The sequence below is a fragment of the Parasteatoda tepidariorum genome, chromosome 9, assembly GCF_043381705.1.
Source record: "Parasteatoda tepidariorum isolate YZ-2023 chromosome 9, CAS_Ptep_4.0, whole genome shotgun sequence".
In the NCBI taxonomy this organism is placed as follows: domain Eukaryota; kingdom Metazoa; phylum Arthropoda; class Arachnida; order Araneae; family Theridiidae; genus Parasteatoda; species Parasteatoda tepidariorum.
This window is the reverse complement of record NC_092212.1, coordinates 90,489,656-90,511,201: the sequence shown is the minus strand read 5'-3', so window position 1 is coordinate 90,511,201 and position 21,546 is coordinate 90,489,656. Positions and strand designations below refer to the sequence as shown.

Here is a 21,546-nt window from a genome sequence, read left to right as displayed (position 1 = left end):
AAAAAATGCGTTTATGAGCAATGAAAGGGAGCACTTTCGTCACCTCGCTATTCTAATCATGTGGAACAATTAAAGAGCATTAGTTGAAAACTTTAGACAGGGTAAAAATTACCTGCCAGCTCTACCCCTATGTTAAAATATGCCCCATTATAGTTTCAGTTACTCTTAAACTAACAAACTTTCCAGCTCATCATGGTTTGTAGTGTAAATGCTAGTCTGTTCACGTTATACAAGAGAGGTCAGGGGTTTGTATCCCAACTGAGAGATTGAATTTTATCAAATATTTTTTTGAAAGTGGATAACTATTTAGCATATTTTATTCAATTTATAAGTTATTTTTCAATTTAAATTTTTTTTTTCAAAACTTAAAATTTATAAGAACGAAAAAAAATGATTCGACGTTTAATATTTTTAATTAAAACACATGGATTATTTTTAAAAATTTTTTTTTTGAAATAAATATGTTTTAATTACTAAATTTCTTTAATTTATAATAAATTTAAGTTTTCATTAAACTTAATTAATAAATTTAAACAAAACTATATTATAAGGCTTGTTTAAAAAAGATAAAAAGGACTATTTATTACTTAACTATAATCCATCGAATTTCAAATAATCAGAAAGCATTCGAAATAAATTTTATATTTTTAATCGAATGATTTTCCAGTTATGCAATAAATAGTTTTTCTTTTTTTTTTAACTAGTCCAACATACTTTTGCTCACATTTTCATAATTGAATTTAATAATAAATTTAATTATTTATAATGAAATTAAAAAAATTCAGTTGGTTTATCAAAAAATTTTAAATGACACTTTTTTTAAAAAAAATAATCCGTATATTTTGATAAAAAAGAATAAAAAATTAAATACTTAGTTTATTGTTTCTGAAATTTTAAATTTTTTTAAAATTAATTTAAGTTACAATATAATATAAACTGAATAAAATATACCAAATAGTTCTTAGAACAGAAATTTAGAGAAAAAAAATCAAATGCCCCATCTGAAATTTGAATCCCCTCCCCCACAACTTCTCCGGCACAAAGCGGATAGCCTAACCATTAAATTACAAATCCACACATTGTTAGTTTAAATGAACTGAGACCTTAATGTGACTTATTTAACCCCCAGGGACTGAACCGACAGTTAGCTTTTACCCTATAAAATGCCTTCAACCATACTTTTGAATTTAAGATAAATTTTATTTTAATAGAATTTGTACGGATGTGTACTTCATGTATGAGTGAAAAAAAAGGCAAGCAGCATTTACATGAATTTAGTAAAATCAACTTAGAACAATATAGCATAAGTAGGATTACATTGGAAATCATTTTTGGAAACCATCTTTACACTAAAAAAATTATGCTTTTTCAAAATATAACCCTGTATATTCAAATCTTCTTTCTCTAAACTATTGCTAATATAAATTTCAAAATTTTACCTGGGTTGCCACTCAAATCAGGGAAAAAATTTCCCTGTACTTATTGCAGGGTGCGTAGCCGAATCTCCCATAAAAAAATAAGCATCTTTGAAGCACTTTTTAAGCACTCAAAAAGTACTTTTAATCACTAAACACATTAACAAAATGCAAAATAATTTTCAAAGACTTTACATGATCTGATAAAATAGCCAATTTCTGACAAAGAACTCTTTTCTTGATTATATTAGCCATTTTAAAATGATAAAAAGATTTTTTCAGCTCGATATCAGAGGTCAGAAAATGAAGCTAGAAATTGAGAACATCTTGAGAAAATGCAGCCGAGTTGCAAGAATCTCATTTAATCCAACTCAGTAGAGGCACATGCAGACACCCCAAGTACTTCATATGTCACCATGATTAATGCTGTGCCGAATTAATTTGCAAAAGGCGCTTTGGCGCACATTCCAATATCGAAAGTGCGAAGTAAGCAGCTACCGGCTGCCTCCCTAAGATTTTTGTTTTGTAATACAGTAGTTGTAGTCGTGATTGTGATGTGAAAGGATTGCCTACGGTCTTCCGCAGCTTGTGTTAACTTACCTTCGTTATGTAATAAAATGTTATTATTATTATAGCTCATCGTAGTTCTTGAACAATTCGTCGTAATCGTGCACAGATGCTATCATACGCTACGGACAAACAGCACGCCGAAATGAATTGTGGTTGAATGAATTGTGAAAACATTCAACGTGGTAAAGAAGAAAAAAAATCTTCGAAAAGGGAAAATTAAGCACTTTTTAAAATTACCTCATGAAAAAAGTAGTTTTAATTGCTTTTTAAAAACGAACATCGTAAATAAGCACCTTTAAGCATTTTTTAAAAACGCTACGCACTATGCAGTATACAGTATATATTTAAAGGAAACAATTACTGTGCTCTTGTGTGAGTTTCATTAGGCTAACTATGCTAGTTTTAATTGCTGGAAAAACTTGGAGGAAAAAAAGGAACAGCTGAACATATTTAAATAATGCTATAGTAAATGAAATACTTGAGTATAGTTGGAATATCATCCTATCCCATAGATTGCATTGAGTGGTCACCATTATGCATTGAGTGGTCACCATTTTTTCAGAGACAAAAAGAAACTAATTTCCCTGTATTTTCCAAAATTGTAAAGAAAAAACAATCAAAATTCCCTGTTATTTCAGGTGATTTCCCCTGTATTTCCCCTGTGGAGTGACAACCCTGGATAATTAGAAAACTGTACGTGTACATATTTTCTATTTAGAAACCATCTCTGGCATAGTTGATTTTAGACTATAAAATTAAGCTTTTTCAAAACATTACTTCATACCTACTTTCACTAAATTATTGTAAATAAAAATTTCAAAGCTTTATTTATAAATTTAATAAGCAAAACAGATGTACCATTCAAGATGAATTGGGAGTCCTTTTTGTTTCTGATTTAGGATATTTAAATAGTAGGTTGCTCTCACTTCATCATCACAATCCTGGAAGCTCCTCTGCAGAAGGACTAAAATATTTGGGAGAAGCTCTTCACAGTGAGCGCCAAACTTAGCCAAAGAATTCACAGCAGCTGCAAAATAAATGTATGTACATTCAAAACAATGATCAATCACATGAATGTAATACATACCCGCCAACATTGAAGAAGTAAAATAACAGAGATTTTACTAGCGACATTTATTAGGCTACGAGTAAAGTTTTGATACATCATGCATAATCATGTAAGTCAAAAAGAGAAATTCAAAATTAGAAATAATATAAGCACTTACATGTAGCAAAATGATATGTATATAAATCTTAATCTAAAGAAGATTTTTTTATACCATTATTTATAAACTATTTTATAAACGTTGTTAAACAGACAACCCTATTTTGGGTTTACGGCTACTAATGTTCAACTCTGTCACCATGTCATTTTGAACCCAATCCAGAAGACAGGGGAACTCCTGGATTAATTAAGTACTGGGCAAAATTTGCCTCCTTGGAGGATTTTTTGAAGGAACTAACCCGCATTTACATTACATAAAGAGAAAACCACGAAAATGTCCCACAGTTAGCCTGACTGCAAGGAGTACTTAAACTATTAACACTCAACATACTGAAGTGCTAGCAATAGCACTATCTGTTGAGGAATAAGAGAAGTATTTTTGCCATCAGCGGGTATTTTATTGGAATTTTTTTTAAAAATAACTTTCCTCAAAAAATACAGCGAAATTTTAGAATGTATGGGTTAACAGGAGATAGTCGTAAAATACAAGAGTCTTCGTTAAGGAACAGGACACTTGGCAGGTTTTGTAATAATAAAATTCGAAAATATCGTTTTGCTTCCCAAAAGTGCAGTGAGAACGAAAAATACAATTATTAAATAAGGTTGTTAAAATTTTTTTCATCTCAAAAAGTTTATAAAAGTAATTTTATGTTAAAGTTATAAATATTATTATGCCTTAAAGATATGGAATATCTCAACCTGGTTACAATGCTATGTACTTATAAATCAATCGAATTCTTGAATATTTCTTTTCTTCTCAAAATTATGTGCCATGTAAATAAATGTCTTCATTGCTCCATTTTGTTTCTCAATATTGCCATATTTGCGGGAACAAAATTTCGGGAAACATGTTTACGTAAGATATGAACGGTCCCACTTAAAATTTTTCTTAAAATTTAAAATAAAACTGTTTTCAGTTTTAGAACTAGATATTTTTACTTTAATTGTTAATATTTCGTGATAGTTCAAATTTCTCATTTCATGTAAAAATTTGTCAAAAGTTTCATAATTCTACTATCACTATTTTTTTCGTACAACTCAGGACTAATTTTAAATGATAATAAAACGTTTCGTAAAATTTTGAAAGCAAATAACACATTAAAAACTTAGCAAGCTATTTCTGTTTGATATAGTAAAATTCGTTAAAACAGTTCGAGATATAGCGTACAAATCAGCAAGTAAAATTAATAATAAGGGGCTCAAAATTTTGAGGGCTTCCCTGCGCAAATGATATAAACCACATATCCCAGATACTGACTACCCTCTATACAGAATACAAATCCGTCGAAAAAAAGGGCATGTTTTTTCAGTAAAAGTATATTTTGGGATCTGATTTCGTAACTTAAGGTATATTCTGCACTGATTTAATACCGTATTTGAGGTAACTCCCTTGAACCATTAAGATTGAGTTTTAGAAAGTGAAGATTTGATTAGATCAGAAGTTATTCCTGGTGGTATGTTATTTTTAAGAATAATTTATCTTAGAATTCTGAATTTTTCATGATAGTTTAACAAAAGTACAAAAATGATTTAAGTGCAAATATTTTTGAGATACATCGATTTTTTATAAATTAATTTTCCTTAGATTTAAATGGGTTACGGTAGTTTTGCTGTAACTTAAGATTTTTTCTTATACTTGGGTTAAATTGCTCAGGATAAAACAAGTTATAACACGTATTTTTTTTCTCAAAAAATCGCAACTTTTGGAAGGAAAAATCCTTGAGATCCCTCAAGGGTGCATGATAGATATGTGGTCAACAAAAGGTGCATTATTTTGAAGAACATGCAGGAATTTTAAGAATAACAGTAGAATTTCTTAGTTATGCCGAAGATAACTTAAGCAGTGGTCGCACACGCACTGCTTCATATTTTAAACGAGTTCCTATAGCGGGTTACGTTTTAAGGCGAAATTCAACTCTGCATTTCTCTATTTCACAGTTAAGCCAAAAATATATTTTACTGAAAATTATTTGGAAGATAGGTTTCACGGATTTTTTTGGTGGTATAACGGTTTCTTACAGTAAACATAAATTTGACGGCAGACAGTGTTGTTAGTTGAATGGTTTATGGTGATTCAGATTTTAAGAAGATAAGTTGGTTAGAACTTAATTTAACCATAACTCTTTTTGAGGGGTATGCTAACAATCATCTAATGAGAAATCGAATTTTGAAAAAGTCATATTTTTAAAATTCAATTTTTCAATAACTATTCGACCAATTTTGCTCAAAATCTTATTTTGCGAAAAAAATTACATCCTTTAAAGTGGTGTAAAAAATTATATACTTCACAATTCAAAACGTTTCAGACTTATGTTAAATAAATTAATACAAAATTATAAATATTAACAAAACGTTATTTTCTTAATTGATGGAACTGTACACGAGTTGTACACGAAATGCGGCGAAATACGCAAAAAAGTAAAATTAACATTAAGGGGTCCAAATTGTACCGTTCTCCTGATCAAAATATTAAGACCATATTTCTCAGGTTGTTGCCACTACATATATTTTGGGGACAGAAATCAAAATACGTATAAAAAAGAGGTATGTTTATTAAGAGAATACGTTTTTCTGTCTGATTTCGTAACTCAAAATCATCTGCACTAATAAATTAGCACATTTGAGGTCACCCCTCGAACCATTAAGATTGGGTCCTAGAACGTGAAGATCCGATCATTAAATGAAAAGTTATTCAGAATGGTTCGTTTTCTTTATTGCCAACCTAAAATATCTCACAGAAGGAATTTGACCTATGAACAAAAAACAGTTATTTAAGATGTCCCCTCTAGCCTCATCTTCAACACTAACTCTTCTCTCCTTTACTAATTTGTCATACAAGGTTCCCAGAAGGATCCCGGATATAAAGGATCCAAACTTACGAGACCATCGGCATGAAGCTGCCTTAACTTCCCAGGTAAGTCGGTAAGAATCCATTTGAAAATGGTGAGCTCCGACTAGACAACCGGGATTGTACCTTAATTCTTTAAAATGATATCTCAGTGCCTTAGCCACTTGGACATCTTGACTTAAAAAAATAAACATTTCAGCAAGTTGGCTAATTGAAAAGTTTGGTGCGCAATAATAGGCAAATCCTATCCTCATATAGGGCTAACTCTGAGTTTAATTTTGTTTTAAAAATCTTAGATTTTTAAAAAGTTCAGTAAAAACTGACGAACTTTTGTTTCATGGTCAAAAATTGGCTAAGCTATGTCTAATTTCAAATTTTTTTTGGTGGATTGCTTGGGGTAACAAAATTTTTACAGGAAAATAATATTTTGAGGCCAAAACCAATATTGCGGTTTCAATCATTTCATCGAGTCAAAAATCATTTAAAACTTGCTTTGGCTATTTTTTAAAGATAATTTGATAATTTTTTAATGTTCTTTGGTGATTGTGATCTGGAACGGCTGATTTCTAGATTATAAAATATATAAAACTTATTTTGGAAAGCGTTCTGTATTTATGCTAATAATCTAATGAATCTTGACAATGAGCGACGATTGTGATTCTGGGGAAATATCTAGGAGGATAATTGCTTACTATTAGAGGCTAACTTTAAACGCGAAATTCAAATTTGAGATTTCCGGGACAAAAATTATTTATAGTTTGTTTTTGCCGTGCCATAATTTTTTTTTGTCGAATGGGCTGACAAGAACATATTTTGGATTAGAATTCACAAATAACTTCTTACCATGTACTCGCGTTCTGAAAAAAAATGATCTTGTTTCTATTTGAAAATATAGTTAAAATTTATTAATACAAAACTTTTTTTTAACAAATTCGATAACGAATAACTTATTTTACTTTATTTTATAACCGTCGTTGAACAGCTGATCCAGTTTTCGGGTTCGCGACTACTAATGTTCAACTTCATAGCAACTTAATTTTGAACCCAATCCAGAAGACAAGGGAACTCCTGGATCAAGTATTACGAAAAAATGCCTTCGTGGAGGCCTTTTTGATGGAACTAAATCGCATTTGCGTTACATGGAGAGGAAGACCACGAGAACCTCCAGCGGTTAGCCTGACGGTAGAGGGACTCTAACCCATGATCCTTCTACCACTGAGGATATTTCACGTCAGCACTGTGGTCTGCGCAATCCGAATGCGGATTCGTATCGACTAGCCATCGGGGGATTCGAACCCGGTTCTCCTCATTGTAAAAGCCCCTAAGCCATGACGACTTAATGAATATCTTATCCAATTTACATTGTCCTACAATGGACTTGTATTTGAATGTAAAATCTATATTTGTAGTTTTTTATTCAAAAACAAGAAGAAAAAACGTTAAACCTTTTATATAAATATAATATGCAACATGTAATATTATTATTATTATATCTGCGATGTTAACGAAAGTACCGATTTTCTAAATTAGGCTAAAACTGAGATATTAAATTTAAACTTAGCAGGTGGCAAAGATGAATTTATAAATTTCTCCGGAGGCTACGAATACATTGATTTAGACTAATCTGTGCCGCTATGAGGTCCGAGAAGGACTTATTGTTTGATATATGTTTTATTTTTTCGAGTCCTTCTTTAGGTTACTGAGTGAATTTGGACGGAGAGTAGCTAAAACTTGTTTAGGACATTGTTTTTAGCAGTCAAGCAAACCGATATTTCTGATGCGCTATGGGGGGAAGCAAACGATATTCTACAATCTTTACAGTAGTTTGAACCATATTTTATAAATTTTCAAAAAAAAATTTTATGAAAATTCTTATGTTCTCTAGTAATTAGTATGCACTTTTCATTAACTTAACGAAGTGGTATTTTGAAAATATTAATTAGAATATATTTCTCAAATATTTTATGGGTTATTCTTATATATTTTATGGGTCTGCAGGAAACATTCTAAAATCGACGTAATTTTCTCAAATGGAATGAATAAATAAATACAAAAAAGATTGCGCTCTTCAAAATCAATGTTTATTGGAGAAGTAGTTTAAGAGAAAATGCTTCTTGAGTGTAGAAATTTAACATTTTGAGCTAAAAAAGCTAGCAATAGGAAGAGTTACAAACGTTAAAAAGAAGCCAAGAGTTCTTAAAAAAGAATAAAAAATATTTCTACTGTAATTAGAATTAAAACTTAAAATGTTCTAGAATATTTATTCAGAAGTAAACATTAAAAAAAATTTGAATTTCGGGCGAATCCAGTGGTCGAAAAGACTACATTATTTTTGTAGTTTACTACAGCTATGTAGTTAACTACTAACGATAACTAATAGATAACTAATTTGTAACTATGCTAGTTACAAATGTAGTTAACTACATCTGCAAATACTTTTTTAAATGTAGTGACTATAAACTACTTTGGAATTGTAGTAACTGCTTCACTGCTTTAAAAGAAACGAACTTTGCTAGAGAACTTAATTTACACCGAAGTTTAAAATGGTTTTGAATAAGAAATTGGCTTACATTATATGTAAGGAAATATATTTAAGAAATATTTGTTCATGTTTACAAGAACGAGTTTGTTATTCCAAAACATTTTTTTCGAATTTTTTCGTTTAGCCTTCAATATTTTATGCCTTTTCCGACAGCAAATATTTAATTTAAGAAATGCGAAATTATCAAACATTATACAAAATAATTAGTTTTTTAATTGTTCTAGACCATTTTATTTAGTCTAAGAAATTAAGTACATCGAAAATACGTTCCGTTTGTTTAAAATATTATCTTTACGAATTTGCATTCGCTTATGAAGTTGTAATTAATTATCAAAGTGATTATCTATTTCTCGTAATGACTAGTTTAAATCTATGTTAACGCTCAGCTGCAACCACAGGGTCATTTTTCATTGCATCCATCAAATTCAAAAAATTATATTCGTTAGAACCATGTTTCTAAAATTAGTTACCAGGACTCGCTACAAACTACTGTTTTTGTTTGTATGACACTACTCACTAGGACTGGGTGATAAATCGATGCATAAGAAAATATCGATTCTAAGCAATCATCGCCGATCCGATGTTTAGATTTCCAATTTTACGAAGCATCGGAAATCGTGATACACTGAGATGTGTACAATATTTTCCTATGTATATCGTTGACATCTATGTCTACACGCGTGATGTTGGGAATTGTTCCCGATAGTATATCGACCGTTTGCAAGCTCGTGCGAAGAGTATTTTCCTCCGTAAGTGTGCAGCGATATCCTTGGAGATGATTTATATCTTACCCCGATTTTTTTACATTGTGACTCATCTGCTCCTTTCCTTTGAAATAACATCACGAGTGGGAATTCACAAGCGAAAGTGTGACCTAAGTAATTAATTTCCTATTTTTTATAATAACCAGTCTAAATATGACGTTATACGCGATTTTTAAATGAGTAATTTCTGTTAAATCTCAGCTGCATCCATAGGGTTATTTTCTTTGCATCCATTTATTAACCGGCGAAGATTCGCCACCATTAAAGTTGAAATATTAGTTACGTTAGAACTGTTTTTCTTCTCTAAACTAACATTAAAAGTAGTTGCCAGGAATTGCTACAAACTACTTTTTTTTTGTATCGTATTACTCACTCAGGGTGCGTAGCCAAATCTTTCAACAAAAAATAAGCACCTTTTAACCCGTACTTTTTACGCACTCAAAAAATATTTTTAAGCACTATATACATTAACAAAAGGCAAAATAATTTTCAAAGACTTTACATGATCGTGATAAAATAACTAGTTTCTGACAAAGAACTCTTTTCTTGATTATATCAGCCATGAAAAAATGATCGAGAGATTCTTCGGTACGATATCAGAGGGTGGAAAATGAAGTCTGAAATTGAGAATATCTTGCAAAATGCAGCAGAGTTGCAAACGAGAGTACAAGAATCTCAACGATCCCAGCTCACTAGATGCACATGCGGACCCCTCAAGTATTTCATCAAACCTGCAACATGATTAGCGCTATCATGCGTTATGGACCGATGGTACGCCGTATTGGATTATGGTTGAAAGAATTGTAAAAACGTTGAACGTCAAAACCATGCTTTTGCATACTTGACGAAAATCAACATGGTAAAGAAAAAAAAAATCTCATTTTCGAAAAGGGAAAGTTAAGCACTTTTTAAAAACACCCCATGACAAAAGCACCTTTAAGGGCTTTTAAGTAACCAAAATCGAAAATACGCACCTTTAAGTACTTTTCAAAAACACTACACACTATGTCACTACACTACTTTTGTAAAAAAATAGCACACTACACTACAAACTACGAAGAAAAGTTGCGACTACAGTAGTTTCACTACGTATAAGGCGTTGCTTCACTGCAAAACATTTTTTGTCTTAATAGATTCTTCATGCAATTATTTGCTGAATAAAAATGGAAGGGGGAGAAATGTGTAAAAGCACCAATAACCACATATTGTTTACTTTACATACTAAAACTGCCTCAGATAGTAAAATTCCCTTGAAAATTTACAATCAAGTTTTTAAAAATAAATTATAAGCCAACCACATATAAAAAAAATAGTCTTCATCAATAAGTAACCCCCTGTAGCAGAATTTTTTTGGGGGCTTTCTGTAACGTGCCTCCTTAATACTAATATCTTTCTGCAAGATAGTTTTAAAAATAAAAAATATATACCTGTTACTAATTTAAAGTAACAAAATCATCAACTTCAAAAATAAAACTTCCATTAAAAATTAAATTATATAACTTTTTTATTCGAACATTTAATATTTTTGCAGATATTCCAGTATTTTATGGGAGGAAAACACGCTAATTATTTCCCTTTTCGCATTTTGCAAATCATTGCATTAGAAAAAAAAGGTGAAATCAGTTGCAGTAACTACCAAAAAAAATTTACGACAAAATCACTCGAATCGGACTTTTCAAAAAGAGATTACTAAATGTGAGTTTTCATTTTGAGATTCAGTTCTTGTAATAAATGATATCTTATTAAAAATATAGGATTTTAATAATTGTGGAAATCAATAGTAATAACTACATTAAAAAAATAGATCGAAACCTTTTACAGAAAAGAAAACCGAAATTTTTAACTTCTCAAAGGAAAAATTTTGTGTTCACTGACAGTGTCCCCTTGTCTCTGCCACGGGGAAGTAAACAAAACACATACAAGTAATCCTTACAAAAAGAGAAATCATATGATGACAGCACAGTCTTTCATTTGACACTCATAATTTAAAAAATCTACAAATTTTGTTATCACTTTGACCTATTTTATGTTTTCAACCAAAATGTGTAAATCAATGTCTAGCACTTTTCGAAAATTGAGGACTAGCAATAGAAAATGCATTAATTTAAAGTAAAGTCTAACCAAGTGAATAGATTAGAACTTTCGATCTCTATTTCAGCAGTTACTACTATAGTTGCAACTTCTAATATACTCAAATTGCTTTTTTTTTTTTTTTTTTAACACAGCAATTTAAGCAAGCTAAGCAATTTAGATACTTTAAAATTTCAAAAAAAAAATTCTGAGGCCTTTTCTATTTTTAGTTCGTAATTCTTTAAAATAAATACAAATCAGAAGCATATTGTATATAAATAATTTAAAAGTAATATAAATTATTGATTTAAAAAAAATTTTTTTAGTAGGATAGTTGTGAAATAAATTGCTTTAACTTAACCAATTAGGACAAATTACAAGACAATTTTAGAGTTAAATCGCAATCCCTATGGAAAAAAATTATTAGTATGCTGACAATTTCAAATATATTTTTTTAGTATTAATTAATTTAAAATGAATTGAATAAACATCATATTAACCAATTTTAAAAAATTTATGTTTTTTTAGTTATCAAAAGTAATTTTTCTTGTATAACAGAAAGAATTTATTTAAAACACTAAATGTATGTCATGACTAAGTTTATGAAACTTCTTTTTTCGCATTGACAACAAAACGAAGAAAGAAATACTGATCTCTGAGTTCGGCAGAAGTTAAAAAACAAACTGTTTATGTAAACCAACAATCTGAGCTATATTTTTTTTCGATTAGGTTTTTTAATCTACACAGGTTACACTATAATTAAGACTATTCTTTTTGTTTTCATGATGCTCCATAATTTATACAGATCACTTAATAGTTTGTACACGAAAGAGAAGTATTCTAATAAAATAGCAAAAGAACAAAAACCTCATAAATCAATCATCTATGTATACATATATATATATTTTAAAACTTTTCAAGCATTTTTCTTTGGATTTTATAAATACTACATTTAGCAAGTTTATGTCAGAATAAAGGACTGTAATACGTTAAGTACAAGTATAGAGCAATTTTACTAATGTAGTTATTATGAATAGTTCGCACAGGCAATGGCACCATTGCAGTGTAGCACATAAGAGTCACACTGCCTTATTAAATTTATGAGCTGAGGTATTCATCAATCCCATATGGTACCCAATATATTAAACTGTTGCAACTCCAAACACTGAATTTATATTTTTGTGTACATAGAAAAATTCAATGAATTTTCCAGTCTAAATCTAATTTCCAAGTAGTAGTACTGAAAAACTACTTGGTAGTATTTCAGTATTACTAAGTAGCATACCCAAGTAGTTTGAAATCAAAGGTTTCATAAGATTTCTAAGAAAGAACTTTAAAAAAAGTACTACAAGGTATTTAATGAGCAAGTAAAATCAGCTCAAATAGCAAAGCAATCTGAAAAGGGTTGACAAGCACAATCAGTGTGTATACATTGCAGTCGGACCTCTATTTAACAAAGTCACCCGAAAATAAGTTTGTTGGAAGAAAAATTACCTAAATAGAAAATCACCTTTTGAAATACTTAAACAATACAAAGCATTTTATAAATTCATAAACACTAGACATAATTAAAATAGCAATTGATACACCTTTATATTGTAAACTAACATCTACTATTTATTTTATAAATTATAAAAGCATAAAAGAAATCTGCATGGAAAGCAAGAAAAGCGCAAAACATTATCTAGTATATGTTATAAATTTTCAACTGAAAAAAAAACTAAATTTATGTACTATATTATAGCTGCATTTAGTATGAAAGTAATTTTAAACATACATCACCACATGCATTCTTAAGTTTAATTGCTACTGATAAAATCCGTTAATTTCGTCTGAGTTTTTTGTTTTAAATGCAAGCAAAAAGGGATTTTACAGCATACTCTATAAATTAAGTGGCTTCTCCCATAAAATGCGTCAAAAAGTTTGAAATGTTCAGAAATATTTTGGGAAACATTACAGAACATTTCAAACATGTGGATCTCAAAGAAAAGTTCTTTAAATAGAAAATTCCCTTCTATTTGGAAGTTATTTTAACAAGAAATTTCCAAAATGTTCTTGGTTTCTTTAATTAAAAAAATAGAGAAATTCGCAAAATGGAAGTTCGTTAAAAAGAAGTCCGACTCTATTTAAAAAATATTGCAATGGAAACTTGTGGTGAAACTTAAATAATGAATTAAAAAGAATTTCGTATTGTTAATAGATTTTGGAATAAATATTATTTATTGCTTTAAAGTACTTTAAAAAATTTCTTTTAGGCAATAACAATATGAGTAACTACAGGTTGATTTGTAATTTGTAACCCTGAGTTGAGGAAAAACTTCTGCAAAACACAATTGTATTTTGCTTGCTCCTACTAATTTCATTTTTTTGTAAGGTAAAAACTTACCTGTCGTAAATAAAATGAATAATATTTTACTCAGTGAGTTAACTGTGAAGTTATTGGCTCGTATATTTGTATATTTTGGATGTTATATAAATGTTTTAAGGAATATTTGATCTTGAATTTTATGAGATTCGATTTGGTTACTTTAAATATTTAGAAGGATTTGGAAACCAGACAGTCATTTTTTTATACATATAAATCACTTATTAGAAGAATTATCAATAATAAATTATTTATCGTACCTATTGTAAGTAAAATACATTAATAAAAAATACAGCTATTTTTAAAAATATTTCTTTAAAAAAATCATTATTTTACTTTATTTAATTTTCCAAAAAAAAAAACAACTAGTCTTTTTGCATTGCATTGCATATAGTAGTAGTAGTTACAGAATAATATGAAAAAGAATTAAAAGATCATAAAATCATCTTATATTCTACATAGTTGTATTAAGAAAAATATCGAACATCAGTGACTAGACCATTCTTACATCCATAATATTAACCATTAAAATAAATTTTTAAAAAAAATTGACATGCATTGTAAATTATGCTACAATTGGCATATTTGCTAAGCTCTAAAATAGGCTGAAGTTTCTAAAGTTAGCTTGCAAGCTAATAAAAAATGAATAGTTAATACAAGTTAATAAAAAATTTAACTTGCAAAAACAAAAATAGTTATAAAATGCATGTTCTTTTTTTGGATTTAAAATGAATAATCAGTTTAGATTATAATTATTATAAAAAAAGCAATGTTATTACAAACCGAATTTTAAATTAAAATTATTATAAAAAACTGATATTTAAAAAAAAAACTTCTTTAAATAACAAATTTAATAATATTCAGCAGTTAAGAAAAAAAGAAAGTCACCTGTTTTTATCCACATCTTCAACAATTGAAAGCAGTCTAAATGGCACAAATGATGCACTAGTCGTGGAATAATAAGTCATTGCTTTGACCTGAAAAAAATTAATAATCATTAACATTTTCAAACATATATATACCATTACATATTATCATCACATAAAAGACAGGATATCTAAAAAATGCAATATAACTAGAAAATACCGTAATTTCTAGGATTATAATTTAAGTCGATGAAGGAAGCTTCAAAGAAGTAAAATATAAAAAGTAAAATCACAATTAGCAATAAGTTTATAACATAAAAGGTAGAATGAATAATCTTTTAAGGAAAGATAGTATTATAGATCAAACACTTTTTCAAAAAACTAAATTGACAAAATTGGGTAAAGACCAAAAGGGAATAAGATACAAATAGAAAATTTAAAAGAAGAAAACGATGAAAAATATAAAAATGGCATTTTAAAATTTTTCATCAATTTCTTAATTTTCATTGTTTTTTTCTTTTAAATTTTCTATTAGTTTCAATTGTCTTATGGAATTTCTGCTGCACTTCAAAACTGTCCTTTGGAATTGTAGTATTTAACTGCTTTGTACAATTTTTAATATCTCTTTTTATTAAGAAAGAAATAATTATTTTGGTATGAAGATGACTAAAATATTTAATGCTAGTAATAAATTTCACTTATTTTTCTTTGATACCTAAATATCCATTTATTGAATAAAGACCAAGAAAATACCAAGAAATCTCCATGTTTTTTTTGTGAAATTTTAAAACTAAAATTTTTATAGAAAATCTTAAAAACACTAAAAAAATATCAAAGAAAGCTAAAAAAAAGCAGTAAGTTGTGTATCTATCACATTACCATAAAAAATCTGAAGTAGAACTGGCTGTTAATCAAATCCTTTGAAAAATTAAAGAAACAATGAGGAATTGAAAGCTGCGAATAATCAGCGATGTAATAAAAAGATCAAAGGAACCAAAAAGAATATTAAAATGACATACAAATAATTTACTAATTATATGCAGTTGAGTTAATGTGACTCCATAAACTTTTCAACACAAATTTTATGTTATTGGCATATTTTATTTCATAACCGTCGTTGAGTGGCCGACCCAATGTTTGGGTTTACAACTATCAATGTTCAACTGCGTAACCTTGTAATTTTGAACCCAATCCAGAAGACAAGGGATCTCCTGGATCAAGTATTGAGAGAAATTCGCGGAGGACTTTTTTATGAGACTAAACCACATTTGCGTTACATGAAGAGGAAGACCACGAGAACCACCCACGGTTAGCCTGACGGCAGAGGGACTCTAACCCATGATCCCTCTACCACTGAGGATATATACCTTCAGCACTGTGGTCGGTGATGTGGCCGCATGCGGAATTCGTATCGACCAGCCATCACGGCTCTATTGCATATTAAAATGAAGGCGACGGTGGCTGCTCACTTCACTTGCGGGTCATAAATTCAATTTTAGAAGCCGCCTAAGCCACCAGTGCAAATACACAGAAAGGTACACGTTAAATCTATTGTGGCTAAAACTGCCATGTTGATTGTGATGTGAAAGTTTAGAGAGAAGGATACCAGCTCAGGCGTTGTCCACGTTATCTGATCACGACCATAATAACATAGCATTCCTACCACGCTTAATAAACGATGAAGACCTGAAAAACGGGGCTAGGTGCTTAGCCATTGTTTGGTGGAGTGAATTTTATACGATATTGCTCCAACAGATCAAAAAAGGAGGTAAACGGGATAGAAATTTATTATCTAAATAAGAAGACAAAAAAAAATTATTTAAAACAAAGTTATGTTATTAAGTTGCCAAAAAATTACGATAAATTAAAATTTAGAGTTAATTGAACAAAAAGTAAAATTTTTACTTAAGATGTTATTGTACCTTAAATTTGAACTAAACTTATAATAATTTATTATTAGTTAAATATAGTTTAAAATCGATTAAATTAAAGATTTCATTAATTTTAGAGTGAATCTTAATAAATCTAAACTCACATTTCCTTAAGACTCGTTTTATTTTTAAGTTATTTGTAAAGCGCCTTTATCGTAAAAGTAACATTATATTTAAGTTTGAAATAAATTGATATTTTTTAAAATTTTTTCTTTTCTTCAGTTTCTATTTTTTATTAATAATTATATACTCATTGTTGTAAGAAAATATATTTATCTCTCTCAAGATCTTCAGATTATAGCTTACACTGTGCTTGATATCATAAACAACAAAAAATAAATGAATAAATAAAAGAAATATAAGGTTAGATGCTGAAATAAATCTTAACATTTGATATTAAAATTTTTAAAAATATTGAAGATTCAAGAAATATAAAAAAAAATTTCAATTCGAACTGAAGGTTATCATTACATAATGTTAATAAGTAAAATAACTTATATTTTCCTGTTTTTGATTGTGTTGCACATTTAGTATTATTAAGATTAAATATTTTTTTTCTAGTACAGTTGAAATTATCTAACATTTTGAATCAAGTATAAACAGGAGTTGTATGTAAATAATTAGGAATTTATTATTATAAAACTTAATATTATGAAAATGGTAAATAAACTAAGAATTTCAAATAAAAAAAAATGTGGGGATAGTAGTTATCGACAATGCCAACTTTCATTTATGAAAAGGTACCCCAACATAGCATAGAGTTAACATGTCATATATTAGTGAATTGAAATTGTATTTTTTGTAGTGGTAGATACACTACAGTACACCCCCACCAGAATTTTATCTGTGACAGAATTCAATGAATGGATACCACTAGTAGATTCATTTCTGTTTTGTGAGAAGTCGGGAGAGCTGTATTAAGATCACCATACTTTTGAGTGTTGATCGTGAGAGCTGTATTAAGTTCACGATCGAGGTCGCTCATGTGTTGCCATCAGCAGTTCAGGCCAACGTTATGTGTGATCGAGACTGAGTAGCAACAACGCGAGGAGATGATTAATGTCGCAGTGACAAGTGGCAAGTCAACTGCTTAATGAGGAATCCATAAAAGTAGACGTGTTCAAATCAAAGTTTCTGCCAAGGTCGGCTTGTTCTCATCGCGTCCAAGGGTCACCAAAGTGAGGAGAGGAGTTGTTGATAATGTCAACCTTCATTTATGAAAAGGTTCCCCAACATTGAATCGAGTTAACATGTCTTATATACTAGTGAATTGGAATTGTATTTTTGTAGTGGTAGACGCACTGCAACGTACAAACTAATGAAATAATGAATGTCAATATTTCCTAATATTTTTGAATCCGGATCAACCAGAAGTTATAGACAGACAATCAGAAGTATATCAGTGGTGATCGCGAGCCCAACTCAAAAATCCTCAAAATTTCTTGAATAAAATCATTGACACATTTCTAAAAATTAATGTCTTTATAAATTTAAGCGACTGATGTTTTCAAAACATGAAATTCTAAGTAAATTACATGTAGCATAACTTAAATAAATAATTATGTATAAGTTTATTTTTATCTGTAATCACATTTATTATTCTACCAGAAAAAATATTTACAAATGAAAAATAGGTCAAGCATAAATTCTAGTTCTAATATTTCTAAATAAAATATACAAGAGTTTTTATGCATAAATGTAATCGATGATTTCTTAAAACTTCTGGGCCTTTGATTTCTCGCGATTAGCAAAAAATACGGAAATCCTTATTTTTCCAGAAGCACAATCAGGAGTGCATTTGTATTAATATTATTGATTCAACCGTCGTTTCACCCGAACTGTCAATATGGGGAAAAAAGGTGGGGTTAAACAGGTGTGGTTTTCTAAAGCTCAGAAAATAATTTTGTCTTTTTGCAAAAATGGAAACACATGAAGAGAAAGAATGTGTTAAATAGAATAAACTTGGGGATTTTTGTCTGCTTTGGAACACTAAAAATGTTATGTAAAACAGCATCAATTGGGGAACCACTTATTTATTTACTTTATTTACCTTTTTACGTGCTTGATAACATGTTCAATGCAAAAAAAGTTTAAGAGCGTTTGCAAAAATTGTGAAACGTGAACACTAAAAAGTTTCAATTTGTTGGGTTAAAAATCACTTTGATGAAAAGTGGGATATACGAATATTAAAAAAATGGTAAATAAACTAAAGCTTTTGAATAAAAACCAAACAAAAATGTTTTATCAAAAGAAATAATGAAGTAAACAGCTTAAATATTTCTTCGTATTTAGAAGAATATTAGTTAAAACAAAGAATATAATAATAGTTTGCACACAGTAACAAAAATAATTAAAAACAATATGGAACATAAAACTTACTAACCTCACCTTGAGACTGTGTTACAACAAAAGATCTGTGTTTCTCAAAGTTTCTGTCATCGACGCAACTGCTAAAATGATGTTGCCCAAAAATCAGTGCTACAACAAAATTTAAATATATAGAGGGAGAATAATGAAAAAATTAAAAAATATAATTAAGAATAAATAAATAAAAAATCCGAAAAAAAGGGGAAAATATTTATTAAAATTCGGAAAATACAAGATATAATCTTTTCATCAGCTCACACGATTATATCCGCAAAAAAGGAGTGCTTTCTAATATTGTATCTAATATTGTCATACTTGTCAGCTAATGAAAAGCTTATATCTTTTCTTTTCAGATTTTCATTAATTTTTTATTTTATTTTCAATTATTTTTTTCTTCTCTTTGTTCATTATTTCATCTTTGTTCATTAGCCTTAGCATTTTTTACATGTTTGCTCTACATTTTGAACTTATTTTATAAGTTAATGTTTACTCTTATTTTAATTCATAATTTGAGTATCATTAAAATACAATTAGTACTTTTTTTAATTAAATATTGAGCTTTTAAATAATACATCAAAGTAAATTTTTCAAATACATATAATCATTTTGATCTAATTCTGATCTGTACAGTGGCCTTAGTATCAAGAATGAAACTAAAAAGAAACAAAGAATAAATAGGGAAAAAAATAGAGAAATAATAATAACAGAAAAAGTTTGAGTAAAGAAATACTTTTTCTCTACATTTAACTACACGATTTAAATACATGTAGTATCAATATTTACTCTTCATTAAAATTTTGTTTTAATGTTAACTACCATTTTAATTCATAATTTAAGTATCTTAAAAACCAAATTATTGCAATTTTTGATTAAATATTGAGCAAGTTTTAATGTCAATAAACTGATTTAGCTTTTTAATATTACATTCAAGTAAGACTTTCAAATAAATATCAATTTGATCTAAGTCTGGTCAACGGCCTTAGCATCAAGAAGGAAACTATAGAAACTAAGAATAGAAACTAAGAATAAATAGGGAAAAAAAGTTAATAAAAAAAAATAATGAAATAGAGAATTGTGAATCTAATACACAGTTTTGTGGATCTGAATAAAACTGACTCAATGAAAAGATGAGCCCATGTAGATAAAAAAAATAATAATAGGTTAATAATAAGCAATCCCAAATAAAATCAGACTTAATTTTTCCTATATTTCCATTAAAATTTCCAAGAGAGAAAAAATTAACAGAAAAATATTATTTGAATATAAAAATTAAAATGAAATTTATGTATGAAATTTATATTTGAAATTTATATTTGATTAAATAGTAGAACAGATAATTTCTTATTTAATAATTTTAGCACAGATCTATGGAGAACAATAAACATTTTCTTGCTTTATCCATAGATCTAATGACCAGGGTCCATCTTTATGAAGAAGTTAAAGGTAATTAGAAATGTGAAAACATAACAATACCGAGCCTAACCCTTATATAAAACTTATAAAATGCTTCTACTAAAAAAGACGAGAAAAATAATTAGGAGAACGAATTTTAAAAAGAAAAAAAAGACACTATAGATAAAAGACCTGGTTAATCGATAGAGATTCAAAGTCATAGAGCTATTCTTGATAAAATCAATAGGATCTAAGATTAAAATTAGAAAGAAATAAAAAACAAAACAAAGGTAACCTATTTTTCATATTCTATCAAATACCTCAACCATAACTAACTAAACATCAGAAACACTAGAAAGATTAAAGTGATGAGGAAACAGGGTGTGTAGCCAAATCTTTCAACAAAAAATAAGCACCGTTTAAGTAATTTTTATGCACTATGTACAGTAACAAAAGGGAAATTGAATTTCAAATACTTTAAATGATCATGATAAAATAACCAGTTTCTGACAAAGAACTTTTTCTTTTTTTTGATTATATTAGCTACCATAAAAAGATTGTCAGACTTTTTAGTTTGATTTCAGAGGACGAAAAATGAAGACTAAAATTAAGAATATCTTGCAAGGAACATGAGAGTGCAAGAATCTCACTGAATCCAAGCTCAGTATATGCACATGCGGACCTGCAACTATTTCGTCGAGCATGTAAAATGATTGGTGCTTTCATACACCATTGACCAACGGTACGCCAAAATGCATTGCGTTTGAACGAATAGTGAAAACGTTGAAAAGAACGTGAAAACCACTCTTTTGCATATCAAGTGTTCAAAATCAACAAGGCAAAGAAAAAAAATTTCATTTTCAAAAGGAAAATTAAGCACTTTTTAAAAACACCCAATAAAAAAATCATCTTTAAAGGCTTTTAAAAATTTAAAAAGCGTAAATTGAAAATAAGTACTTCTTAAGAAAACTACACACCATGGGGAAAATAATTATTCATTCATAAAAAAAACACTTAAATTAGCCTGAAACAAATATAAAACAGTTAAGGAATTAATTATTGTTATTTATTACTTCATACAGATACAAAATATGAAAATAAGATGCTACACACGGCTTCTCTTTTAGGTTTTTTACTTCGAAATAATAAAACATTAAACAAATAAGAATATCAGTCAATAAAAATAATCAA

The 21,546-nt window shown here is 28.8% G+C and overlaps 1 protein-coding gene across 1 annotated transcript in view; it reads right to left on the bottom strand.

The window, feature by feature from the left end:
• Nucleotides 1-14,683: 14,683 nt before the first annotated feature.
• The window catches only part of LOC110282992 (AP-4 complex subunit mu-1), a 50,604-nt gene continuing 43,741 nt past the window's right edge, over nucleotides 14,684-21,546 (bottom strand). Inside the window, exons 6-7 of the mRNA XM_071185903.1 lie at nucleotides 18,980-19,074; nucleotides 14,684-14,776 (exon numbers count right to left, since the gene is read on the bottom strand). Of these exons, the coding sequence (XP_071042004.1) occupies nucleotides 14,684-14,776; nucleotides 18,980-19,074 (188 nt within the window). The remainder of the gene's footprint in view (nucleotides 14,777-18,979; nucleotides 19,075-21,546) is intronic.